The 13,363-nt window shown below is 37.2% G+C and overlaps 1 protein-coding gene and 1 pseudogene across 1 annotated transcript in view; both read right to left on the minus strand.

The window, feature by feature from the left end:
- Positions 1 to 3,077: 3,077 nt before the first annotated feature.
- Positions 3,078 to 3,954, minus strand: LOC118811096 (annotated as a pseudogene).
- Positions 3,955 to 6,562: 2,608 nt separating this feature from the next.
- Positions 6,563 to 13,363, minus strand: part of LOC118811097 — a 32,685-nt gene continuing 25,884 nt past the window's right edge. Inside the window, 5 exon segments of the mRNA XM_036575306.1 lie at positions 6,563 to 7,067; positions 7,218 to 7,339; positions 8,148 to 8,274; positions 8,900 to 8,993; positions 9,095 to 9,388. Coding sequence (XP_036431199.1) covers positions 8,198 to 8,274; positions 8,900 to 8,993; positions 9,095 to 9,388 — 465 coding nt within the window. The 3' untranslated portion in view covers positions 6,563 to 7,067; positions 7,218 to 7,339; positions 8,148 to 8,197.

Genomic DNA, 13,363 nt, shown 5'->3' on the forward strand with positions numbered 1-13,363 from the left:
ACTTCTCTGCCTGTTTTTAGAGTGTAAAAACATGCAAAAACCTTGTCCATATTTGCAAGAACCAATCATTAGTGCATAAATCAAATTGTTTTTTTGTCCAACATGAAGTATAAGAAAATTCTAATACATTATTTCTACAAGTTTTCTGCATGCTGAATTGTCATTTGAAAAAATTTAATTAAGTATACAGGGGGTGTACAAAATAATGGAAACACCACATGAAATACCCACTGGTCTTTTTATCAGGTACACCTATCATAAATCAAATGATATTTCCAAAGACAGAATCCTTACAGTAGTCTTTTCCAACTCTGGTCTTGTAGTCCAACTGCACAGCACAGTTTTTTGTTTTTCCTGTGCCTTAGTCACATCTTTGGATAATGATCAAGCTCTCTTGGATCTAAATCAGTGTGTTAGAGCAGGAGAACACAAAATTATGCAGTGCAGTGTGGTACAAGACTTTAGGAGGGAAATACTATATTGTAGATTCTTTCCAAGACACCAATATTGACCCAGAGCATTTACGTATTCCACACTATGTGTATTAAAAATATTCAGCATTTTAGCATTTTTTTTAAGTATTTAGAAACTATTTTAGGACAATGAAACATAAAACACCAACCAAATATGTACACATCACTCTTTACAGGATGCTCTCAACAGTGATCTGAGGATGGGGAGCTTCACACCAAACCTCTTTAGCCTTCTGAGCAGCGACGTATGTTTTACTGCTCAGACCACCTGACTCATCATATGATAAGAGCTTTATACTAATTTATATTATTGTTAGGACATTTAAACGTCTGGTTGGCAGTTAACAATTATTTAACTAGGGAAAAAATACATTAAAAGGGCCATAGAGAAGACCTAAAGAGACTGGGGAAAAAAAAACAAAGAGCAGTATTTATTCACATTAAAATAAACCTACTTTATTGATCCTAGATAAACGTAGTAGCATGTAATTTTAAACACTGAGTACAAATGGTTTGACATCTAACCACATACATACATAGATGAATCATATTGAATTTACATATCAAATTCACTAATCAGAACCAGCAAGTGTACACTCATGTCTGGAATCAAGTCCAAAGGCAAAGTCCTGCCAATAAAGCTACTTTGAATTTGAAAAAAATAAATAAATAAAAATTGACATCAATTAAACATTAATTATATAGAAAACATCAGTCATCAACATTACCAATATTAGTTTGAATTTCTTGTGCAATGCATACAAGACTATGAACTGGGGCCAGTTCAGCAGCCTGTTCTTACATCATATGGTGCACTTAAAGCAAATGCAAAACAGAAAGCATGCAAATAAGTCTCAAAACAAATACAAATGTAGAAGTACTTGAGGTGTGACTGGTAATGCATTAAGTAATATTATATTTCTAAAGCAGCCTGAATGAAGTTAGTCAATAGTGCTAATGAATTAAAGCAATCAGCTATTACTTAGCATTGTGCTCACATTATGGTAATGGGTGCCATTCATTATAAGCCATGGAGGAATGTTTGGACAACAGAACAAGTGTCCAAAACACAGGAAACCAAGAAACAAGATTACATCTCAGAAATGTACCCAGGAACTGCAAGACCTTCCACAGAGGAGACACACACAATAGTGTGAGCTAATGAGTCCAGGAATAAGATACATATCTGGTCCTTTTTACAGGCTTGGCATTTCCGAACAAGTACTTGAATGAACTTGAATACTTGCTTTTAAAACCACCTTTAAACAACAAAATATTTACATTTCATTATTAATCATAATTTTAAGTAATTAATAAATTTGGTTGTTCAAATGCAGCTTTTAGTAACTATCACTTGTAAAGTGTCATATATCACCATCATGGTTTTAGGTTTGTTTTAATTGTTTTTATTTATTTGATCAAGTTATTTGAATAGGCTAGTTCACCGTATTGTATCATGGAAAGCAGAACCAAGGGTGACATGCTGGCAAGCTGAGTTCAGTAATAGCTCAGATAACAGAGAGTGGAGTGAGCCTAGTGATACTTGAATAAGTGTCACTATACTTCTATATTTTAGATGATTTTACTGTTGTGACAATGGTCGTAATAGTCTTTCTATTGGCCTGACACTAGACTGGGTCATATCACATTAAACTTGACATGCTTACATAGTATAGTCTCTTGTTGCAAATGTTCTGATTCAAAGTGCTGAAACTTTAGACTTTTATGTGACCTGCTGTCATATATGTTAATGGTATCAGGAAATGTCTATATAAATTTTGTGCTGATGAGCGTAGCCTATTTATTCACTGTGCCAGGCTCGAGCAGCAATGACAGCAGACAGCAGCTACACAAATGCTGACCTTCAAGCACTGTGGAGAGCCGCCAGAGGCAGGTGTGAGGACAGTGGCCAAGCTCTGAGCACCGATGAGAGTTGCAAGAGATGGTGTAAAGATGGTGCTGGAGCCCCAAGCACCATAGAAAGCTGCGAGAGACAGAATGAGGACGATGCCTCAGCCTCAACCACTGACAAGAGGAACCGGCATGAGGACAGTGTCCAAACCCTGAGTACTGATGCGAGCCACAAGAGCCTCTTGCCTCCTCAGACCGGTTTGACAACGGCCATATGGCACTGGTGGCCATCCTGAAGAGTGGAGCAGATGAACAAAAAGAGCTGAAAAGCTCATGCTGGAAACAAGGTTTCTGAAAACTCTATGCTTTACTGCAAAGTAGCAGTTCTATATATATTTGAGATGGTTTTCTGATTGTGTAAATAAAAAAATTGTCTGAAAAAAATTGCTGAAACCACAGCCCTTGTCTCAAGCATCCTCCCCCACTCCTGGGAAAAGCCCTACCATGCTACATTCACATAATTCAGTTGCTGCTGAGAACTCTGAAAAAGTGAAACATCAGTAGGGTTGAGGCCAAAAACAAAAAGCTGTATTGAACAATTACTATCTACTCTCTATGACTTCAATTCAAAAACACTTTTCCAAATGGTGTTGACAAAAAAATGATCATTTCTGGATACCAAAATAGCAATTAGGCACAAATGGGCAAAACATAGCACTAAACTGATCTTGGCAGGCTGGGAAATAGAGGCTCTCAATGGAACTTGAAGAAAAGACTGTGGAACATTCTAAAGAGCAGTGTTAGATCCCCAAACCGTTGTATGTACAAAAAAGGCTGCACAAAAGCAACTATCATACAGATGGTAACACTAATCATCCAGAATGCCATAAAACTTTTCGTTGGCAAAGAACCATAACAAAGTCCTGCCAAAAATAGCGGGGTATAATTAATAACAATGGCCACTGTGACAATCAGAATAATATTCATCGCTCTTCTCTTTCATGTGGTTGGCCGCTCTCTGCTTGCCCCTCTCTCCTGGCCCCGGATGCTTCAGAGCCCGAAGGACGGCTAAACAGCAGAACAATTTAATGATGAGGAAGAGCAAGTACTGTGGCAGGACAACACAAATGAACATGAACAAGTTATTTGAGGATAAAATAAACAGGCAAAACACACCAAAGCCAGCCACTATCATCCACACAACAGCAGAACATGCCAGCCTGTATCTCAGAGGCTTGAACTTTAGGAAGGTGACAGGATGGACTACAGCCACATAACGCTCCACACAGATCAAACAGAGGAACAAAGGACGAGCAAAGATGGGTATTACTGAAATAAAATTCTGAAATTTAAAATATGCTAAAAATGGAACAACACTGAAGCTTATCAGACCACCTGAACAATAGAGGATCTCACAAACAGCAAGATTGAGACTGAAGAAGTCTGACACAAATCCAGTGCCTTTTCCGGTTAACATGAGCCACACTATATAACAATTGGCTGGTAGACCTAAGATGATATTGATGGCATTACTAGAAATATATACATAGTACATCCAAGCAGTGCTGTTTGTTAAAACGTTGAGATGATACTGTTCAGCTGTAGTGGAGAACTCATCAGTGAAATTCATCTCTTCTTCGTCTCCCTTTTGACCTCTCAAAGGAAATATTCAGTTACTATAGATGGTGGGACCAAAAACATTCCAGATATCCTAGGGAAGAACATGAAACCCACACTTTCACTGTGAAGCTGATTAACACCATTATATTTACAGAAATAGATGCCAAAAATGAGTACTTACCTGTTTTTCCACTCGTTATTAGCATTTAAATTATTCTTTCTAATAGGGTAATTTTTCACTGTTCAAGAAAATAACAGATATTGTTCATAACCAAATGCAAGTTCTGTTCCAGGGGCAGCTGAAGAAGATGAATGGTAGTTCACATGCCATGCATGTGTGTGTCTCTGTTTTCAAGTCTACATATATGTTTCCTGATTTTAATAACAAATGACGTATGGCGTCATGAATTACATGGTAACAGCATAGTACTGCTCAGGGTTAAGCATACAGCATTACGACAAGAATGAATGCATAACTTAATAGTTATATTTATCTTTATTAATGTAAATCATTATAAACATTGTCATTTTATATGAAATTACATGTTTTTAATATTCATTTATTTAGCTTAACAATCAAAATCTAGTTTCTACTTTTAAACCCCTTTCTGTAACTATTTTTAATTGCATCACACTGTTGTTTAGTTAGCTGCTCCTGTAGTTGAGAACAAATACATTTTTACCAAATTTGTTTGATATAATCATCAGACATTTCAGCTGATTATTTTTTTATTGTCTAATTTGGATGGGGTTATATTTATATGTAGATTTATATTTATGTATGTATCTGATGCTTACATGTAGTGGTGGGAAACTCATTCAGACAGTTCCTGGATGAATTATGTTTTCCCTGTAGTTACAATGCACATTTACACATTTACATTTTTACAATCAGCGTAAATAAAGAGTGTAACTATAGTTGACACACCCCGTATAGTTCAGAAACCCTGTAAATGTTATACAATGGCATAAGCTCAATACAAACCAGAGAAAAAAACAGTTTTTTTTTCAATTACACCAGTGCATGCTCTGCACTTCACCAGTCACATGCCCATATCTATAAACACTGCACAAACATAAATGTCAGTCATGGCGTCCTCTTATGTAATCCTATCCAGTATCCTGAGTGTTATGTCTTTTAAATATTATAATTTTGGATCGTACCTCTCTAAAACTGACTCACTAACTATACAGAGCGCAATCTGGCAAAGGAGTATTGACCATTCCAAGGTGGCTGTGCCATTGTCTGGCTGAACTAAATGTGGCATCTGTGTTTGTATATATGGGTATGCCCACATGCCCACTTTGTGTAAGTGAGATGTACCCTGCCATTCATCTTCCAGCATCTGTCTCATAACGCCTCACACAAGTAGGGAGGGGGCGCAGTACCACTTACTATCTACAAACTTAGACTAAAAAAGTTTGAGATTGGCTGATTCATCCCATTTTACTTCACTCTAATTCTTGAGTGTGTTACTTTTGAGGGGAGCTGTATTTTTTTCATTTTCTTAATTTACAAACTCAGTTTGAAAAAAGTTGTGACGAGAAACAGCAGTAATTTATAAATCTACTTTGACCTGTATTTGAAAAAAAAACAGCACAAAGACAAGATACTTAATGTTTTGATCAACTTAGCTGTTTTTTATAAATATTAATACATTCTGAAAATGATGCCAACAACACATTCTAAAAACGTTGGTGCTGTGGCAATTTAAGACTAGAAACATTGTGAAATGTTTTCGAAAATAAACAGGTGATACAGTCATGCCTAAAGTATAAAAGGAGCACACAGGCAAGGTGTAATGCTTTCTGAGCAAGGATGGGTCTTTTAGAATATATAGGGAAATAATGGACATTCTGTTCTGTGGGCCAAAGAAGAAAAAGATCTTCCAGATTGTTACCAGTATTAAAAAGCTGGCATCTGTCATGGTATAGGGATATTAGTACAGAAAGAGAAAGAAAAAGAAACTGAGATATTGCATGGACGTTGAATATGTATGATATGGCTGAATTTAAACAATGATAAATGATAAAATAATATATATTCATGATCAATGTCACACAACTTACATACATGTTCTATTTGTTTAAGTGCTTCAAAAAAGCACAAAGTTTCTCAATATTCACAATCTCCACACAGGTGAAATATTTTTTGACTGCAACTGTTTTTTTTTTATTCTCCACCTGTAGAGCTTTGCAGTTCTGGGTAAAACTGAGGTGAAATACGGGGCCTAGTGTCACTACTATTTTATTGCAAAGAGGATACAGAACTGAGGATACAAAGAACTGAGGATACAAAGAACTGAGGATACAAAGAACTGAGGATACAAAGAACTGAGGATACAAAGGATACCAAAACATTCACAAACTTTTCATTAAAAAATAGAAATTAAATTAAACTTAACCGCTACCACCTTGTCTGTAAACACTGAAATAAACACTTTCTGGGTGTTTACACTCATCCATTACATGCCAACAAACTCCTTCCTATGGCGACAACATTTTATGAAACCTCTTTTTCAATATTACCATTATACAGGAAGATTCACCTGAAAGAGGCCCTGAATATTCTGTAATAACTCTCTCCAGGACGAAGCAATCTGAATAAAACAACATGCAATGTGTTCCTCAGTATATGGAGCTTCGAACAAGCCAGGATGTCTCTGCATCGGAGCAATGAGGTAGGTGCCGGACAGCCATTGCAACATTTAACCTCCGTTTGCAACATCCAGGTGCATACCCCCGTACCCCTTCATGTGTCTGGCAGAAAACAGAGATCACTTCCAGCATAACATGTAATGCAAACAATTACACATGGTATGTAGCGTATTTTTTTGGTTCAGATTGCTTCATCCTAACGGGAGTTACAACAGAATATTCGGGGCCTCTTTCGAGTGAATCTCCCTGTAGTATTGCAGGAGAATACATTTCATCTACTACTGATAAGATAAAAAACAGAATTAAAAGAAAATCACAGAATGCGCTCTGTTGTCTTGAACTCTCCCAGCGATCTTGCTTAGTTTTGTCTCCTCAAAAAGAAAAAAAGGGTGCTGCATATTTTCATCTTCCATGCTTGTCCTGCTCTGAACAGCTTCTCTTTTGCAGCCAGTTTTGCAGGCATCTCTGTTCACACAATAGGAAACAAATGAAATTTGGACATATATCAAAATTATACTCCCAGAATCCAGATGTTTCTGACACATTTAGGTTTCGATATTTTTTTTTCTAATTTAAAATATTTAGAAAAAATGGATTCCACTAGTTGACATTTACCTCTAGATTTCTGTAATGTCTGAAGCTGCGACAGTGGATGTCCTTCACTTCCTCATCACCTACACTAAACTTCTTACACACTTTGCAAAAGAAGCTGGACTTTTGTTCAAGGAATTCGGTGCCTGTTCAGAAAAAAATTTTGATCAGTAGAAGAATCATGATAGAATTAAAATGAACATAACAGGACTTTGGATTTGTTTGCACCACAGTAAGCCCAAAAGTTAAACTGCAATAAACCTAAGGCCTTCACTTCATTAGAAAAGCACACCCATGTATTTTTTATAGATAATATAGACTTGGTTAGGGCTGTCATGGTGGCAAATTGCAATTTTTGGGTGTCAGTGGTGGTTGGGCTAGCATACATTCAAAACTTCAATATTAAATACTTTTTTTGCATTAGGCTAGCTTAGTTAAACTCTGAAGGGACAAGTGGCATTTTTTAGGTAAAACTGGTGAGCACTGGATACTATCAGGGGGGCACCAGATACTCAGTGGTGAGCACCAGATACTATATGGTGAGCACTGGACACTATGTGGTAAGCACCAGATACTATGTGTCGAGCACCAGGTACTATGTGGTGTGCATCAGATACTAAGTGGTGAGCACTAAATACTATGTAGTGAGCACCATACTCTCAGGTGCACAACAGATACCATCAGGTGAGCACCAGATACTATCAAATCAGCATCTGTATCTGCTGCTTACCACATAGTATCAGATGCTCACCATATCGTATCCGGTGCTCATAACATAGCATCCGGTGCTCACCTGATAGTATCGGGTGCTGACCTGATATTTACCTAAAACATACACCACACGTCCCTTCAGGGACTCTGTAATGACCTGTAACCATTTGTGTAAAATGGACATATTTACAAGAATTTAATCACAAGGATTTTAAGGATTCACATCAAGTACTATCATCTCACCTACAGGACATTCTGGGTTAAATGGCACAAGAGAGTATCCCTCAGGGAAATCAGGCCTGGTAATATTCCTCTTCTTCAGAAAAGGTCTTTGCTTTTTCCAAAAGACACTTCCTTCTGTGTATTAAGCCTAGAGCAAAAACAACAGAGACAAACAAAGGACAAATTCAGCTTGAGAACCTCTCTGAAACCTATATTTGGACTATTCTGTGTTTTGTGTGTTCTCCATTACTTGCTTATTAATATTCTATATGAACTTCTTACATATCTCTTTCATACCTGATCTGTCCACTCTACGATGTTCCACTGCAGTGTAATGACATTTTCAGAAATATTTTACATACCAAGAATTTACTTCCACACCAATGCTCTATCTCATGCCTTTTGTTCTGGAAATATAGTTAAATGCAAAAATTTGAACACCCCAATCAAATTATGTGTTGTGGAGTTTAATGAACTTAAAATAAATAAACGTAAATATGGCATTTTCTGCAAATATGCAGAGTTTAAATATTGAAAAAAGAAAAAAACATATACATATAATATATATATATATATTATATTTTTTTTTTTTTTTTTTTATTATAACATTTTAGCATTTTCACCCTAACCTTTGCATATGACTGAAGGCATTGCAGTTTACACTACTTTATCACCCTGACCTTTGATTCATTACAATATTTAAAATGTTAAATCACACATCTTTTTGGTTTAGCTGTTTAATGTGCTCAAAGATGAAAAGTATGCCTACTTGCCTGTTACATCATGTTGTTTAGTTTTCATTTGGATTTTGACCTGATTTTCAACCACAGCTGGTAAGTCACTGATATTAGATGAGGTCAACCGCACCTGTTTAAAAACGTCTGATGTTTATGGTCACATGGTAAAGGTCTAATGAGTTTTTATAAATATAGTTGCACAACATTTCCTGTCCCTAAGCACATGCTCACATTGTTCATGGTGCCATCTTGTTGTTTTTGGCCTCTTCTCCTTCCTTTCTTGTTTCTTCGACATTTGGCCCCCTCTTTTGTTTTGCCATAAGTTTGCTTCCCCTCCTCCCCCGAAAAAGGGAAGTGTTGAATCCCCTCTGTGCTTCTGATATCACCTGCCATCTTGGTGTCAGGTCTACGGTTTGGCTGTGTTGATGTGAAAGGTTCAGCAGGCAGAGGGATGACATCATTGACCTCATCAACTGAAACAAAGTCATGGATGTCTAAATCAAAGGGGACATCTTCAACGTCTTCCTAGGACAGGAAAAAATCATTTGTGTCATTTGTGCCACCAAATCAGTAAATTCAAAGGATAGACTTTCATTACAGCATTAGAGCATTTTCATTACAGAAACATTTTCCTCTCTTTATAAATGTACCTGCCTTTAGATACATGTACAATAGAAGAATACAAAAGATCTCTTTAAGTGAATGTGAAGTCACAACCTAAAACTCAACTATGAGAAAAATAAATAAAAATATAGCCGCAAGCGACAATGAGCGGGTTCAAGCACGCAACAGCAGTACGGGCCCTTCTGCAGGTTTAGCCCATTAGGCCTAAAAAGGCCTCAAGCTTCTGGTTTCGCCCATTAGGCCTAAAAAGGCCTCAAGCCTTTTATTATATTAGGCCTAAACAGGCCTCAAGCCTTTGTATAGTAAGTCTTTGTATAGTGAAATCTTTGAATGAATAAGCCAAAATAAAAGACAAGCAGTGCAATTTTTGACATAACATGTAATTAGAAAGTTGTTCATCGTAGGGGACTGAGTCACATGACACCAATTGTTTATATGTGGACCTTGTAATAACATTGTAATAGCATTTTAATTGATTTTTCAGTGTTTTTGAGTGCTAAGGCACACCCAAAGGCCAATCTGGACCAAACTTGGCATACTCTATTCGAATCTCAATATGTATAAATACTCAAAGTTTGAACATGATCTGACCAATGACTGGTGAGTTATAGCTAATCGAGCTAACAATGCCACGTATGCAGGAAATAATTGATTGATCCACATGACCCTGAGTAGAAAAGTGAAAATGTTTTTGATAATTATTTACGTAGAGAGGCCAAAGAATTGTTCTAGACCAATTTTGAAAAGATTGGATCAAAATCCAGAGACTAGTTCGAAAAGTAGGGTTTTGAAACATTTATCTATTACAAAAAAAGGATACAGATTTTTAATAAACATGTATAGGCAAAATTGTTTGTCACATGGTAATACAATAGGTTGTAGGCGAAAATTGTAATAATATTGTAATAACATGTAATAATGTGTCATTTTTTGAAATAGCGCCCCCCAGTGGTCAAATCTTTTGAAACTCGACAGGTTGTTAGAAAGTGGCTACATATAGACACCAGTCAAGTTTCGTCATGATTGGTCAATGGTAAGCCTGTCAAATGGCCTGCTGAATGCTTATTGGCCGATGGCGACCACAAATTTCGATGTATCCAAATGTCCTTCAATGCACACTTGTAGACTGGGGAGAGAATGCTGGATGCAAAGTTTCAGCTTGATCGGATGTTCAGAGGCAGAGAAAATGCCCTGTTTTTGTTGCTCCGCCCCCTAATTACTTATGCGCACAAAAATCGAATGGCTACCTCAGAATGGGCTACTGGCATGGCCTGTGAAGTTTGAAATTTTTTGGCTGAAGGATTCTTGAGTTAGAGATTTTTCAATTAATTCTGAATTATTTTGAATTTATCCAGAAGGGTTCATTTGCATATGGCAGCCATGCTGTACGGAAAACTTGAAATGTTTTTGATAATTATTGACCTTGAGGCTCTTCTGAATTTTTTGACACCAAATGAATGAGGATTGGGCAAAGATTGGAGGACTAGTACACAAAAGTAGGTTTCGCACATTTTGCAGTATTGCGAAAAATCTAAGTGGGCGGAGCTAAATAATCAAAATAGCCAAATTCGTCATGATTGGTCAATGGTAAGCCTGTCAAATGGCCTGCTGAATGCTTATTGGCCGATGGCGACCACAAATTTCGATGTATCCAAACGTCCTTAAATGCACACTTGTAGACTGGCGAGAGGATGCTGCATGCAAAGTTTCAGCTTGATCGGATGTTCAGACGCAGAGAAAATGCCCTGTTTTTGTTGCTCCGCCCCCTAATTACTTATGCACACAAAAATCGAATGGCTACCTCAGAATGGGCTACTGGCATGGCCTGTGAAGTTTGAAATTTTTTGGCTGAAGGATTCTTGAGTTAGAGATTTTTCAATTAATTCTGAATTATTTTGAATTTATCCAGAAGGGTTCATTTGCATATGGCAGCCATGTTGTATAGAAAACTTAAAATGTTTTTGATAATTATTGACCTTGAGGCTCTTCTGAATTTTTTGACACCAAATGAATGAGGATTGGGCAAAGATTGGAGGACTAGTACACAAAAGTAGGTTTCGCACATTTTGCAGTATTGCGAAAAATCTAAGTGGGCGGAGCTAAATAATCAAAATAGCCAAAAGGTTTATTTGGACCCATAGAACCAGGAAAAAAATATGGCTTGTCTGGCAAAAATCTGGTTTAGGAGATATAGACCCAAACGCGTTGGCCTTCACTGTAGCGCCCCCTTGTGGTCGACTGGGCTGATTTCTTGCGCCTGAGTAGCGGGAGGGACTACTACCTATTGACCAAGTTTGGTGTCTCTAGGACTGACGGTTTGGGCTGTGCGTTCCGTTTCAGGGCAGAAAAATAATAATAATAATAATAAGAAAAATCTTGACAATTTCAATACGGTTCAATGCATTGCATGCTTGAACCCTAATAAGAAAAATCTTGACAATTTCAATAGGGTTCAATGCATTGCATGCTTGAACCCTAATAAGAAAAATTCTCACAATTCCAATAGGGTTCAATGCATTGCATGCTTGAACCCTAATAAGAAAAATCTTGACAATTTCAATAGGGTTCAATGCATTGCATGCTTGAACCCTAATAAGAAAAATTCTCACAATTTCAATAGGGTTCAATGCATTGCATGCTTGAACCCTAATAATCTGAATAATCCCTAGACAACTAGGCATTATATTATATAGGCAATTACATGGAGTAAACGTTGAAACATACAGTCAAATCTAATAAAAAAGCTGGATTTTAGCTCAGTAATCATGTTTTTCAGTGCATGTATACTCTTACTCTGATTTCTTTCATTTTTCTCAGTCTGCGCATGTGTGAAAATAGCAAGCAGTATTTAACACAGTACCCACAAGATGGCAACAAAACACTTTTTGAGCGATGCTGAAACCAAATACATGCTTAACAAACTGAAGAATTAAAATATTCTTCATCTTCTAGATGATGTTGTGGAGGAGGGGGTGTGGTCTGATTTTCTGCAGTTATCAGATTCTGAAGTGCATGTAAACTCAGAGATTCTCAGCTGTTGAATGGTATTATTCACTTGCTGCAGTGACTGACAAGGCCTTTCCCCTGGCAGCTCTATAATAACAGTGAGGAACATACAACCCCATTTCCAACAATGCAGTGCAAAATGTAAATAAAAACAAAATGCAATGATATGCGAATCATTTAAACCCTATATTTCATTGGAAATAGTACAAAGACAACATATCAAATGTTGAAACTGAGAAATTTTATTGTTTTTTGAAAAATATTTGCCCATTTTGAATTTGATTCCAACAACACGTTCCAAAAAAGTTGGGACGGGGGCACCAAAAAAAAAGGCTGGTAAAGTTGTGTAATCCTAAAAAACACCTGGTGGATGCAAGGGACAAGGCCAAAAAACAGTATTTGCTGGCCATAATCTTCGGGCCCTCAGGCAGCACTGCATTAAAAACCGACATGATTTTGTAGTGGAAATCATTGCATGAGCTCAGAAACACTTCTGAAAACCACTGTCTTTGAAAACAGTTCATCGCTGCATCCACAAATACAAGTTAAAACTCTAAAACGCAAAGAAGAAACCATGTATAAACAGGATCCAGAAATGCTGCCACCTTCTCTGGGCCTGAGCTCATTTGACTGAGGTGAAGTGGAAAAGTGTCCTGTGGTCTGACAAATTAAAATTTGAAATTCTTTTTGGAAATCATGGACACTGTGTCCTCCGGGCTAAAGACCACTCGGCTTGTTATCAGTGCACAGTTCAAAAGCCAGTATACATGATGGTATAGGGGTGCATTAGTGCACATGGCATGGTTGACGTGCACATCTGTGAAGGCACCATTAATGCTGAATGATATATACATGTTTTGGCAACTTATG

Source organism: Colossoma macropomum, unplaced genomic scaffold (assembly GCF_904425465.1).
Source record: "Colossoma macropomum unplaced genomic scaffold, Colossoma_macropomum, whole genome shotgun sequence".
In the NCBI taxonomy this organism is placed as follows: domain Eukaryota; kingdom Metazoa; phylum Chordata; class Actinopteri; order Characiformes; family Serrasalmidae; genus Colossoma; species Colossoma macropomum.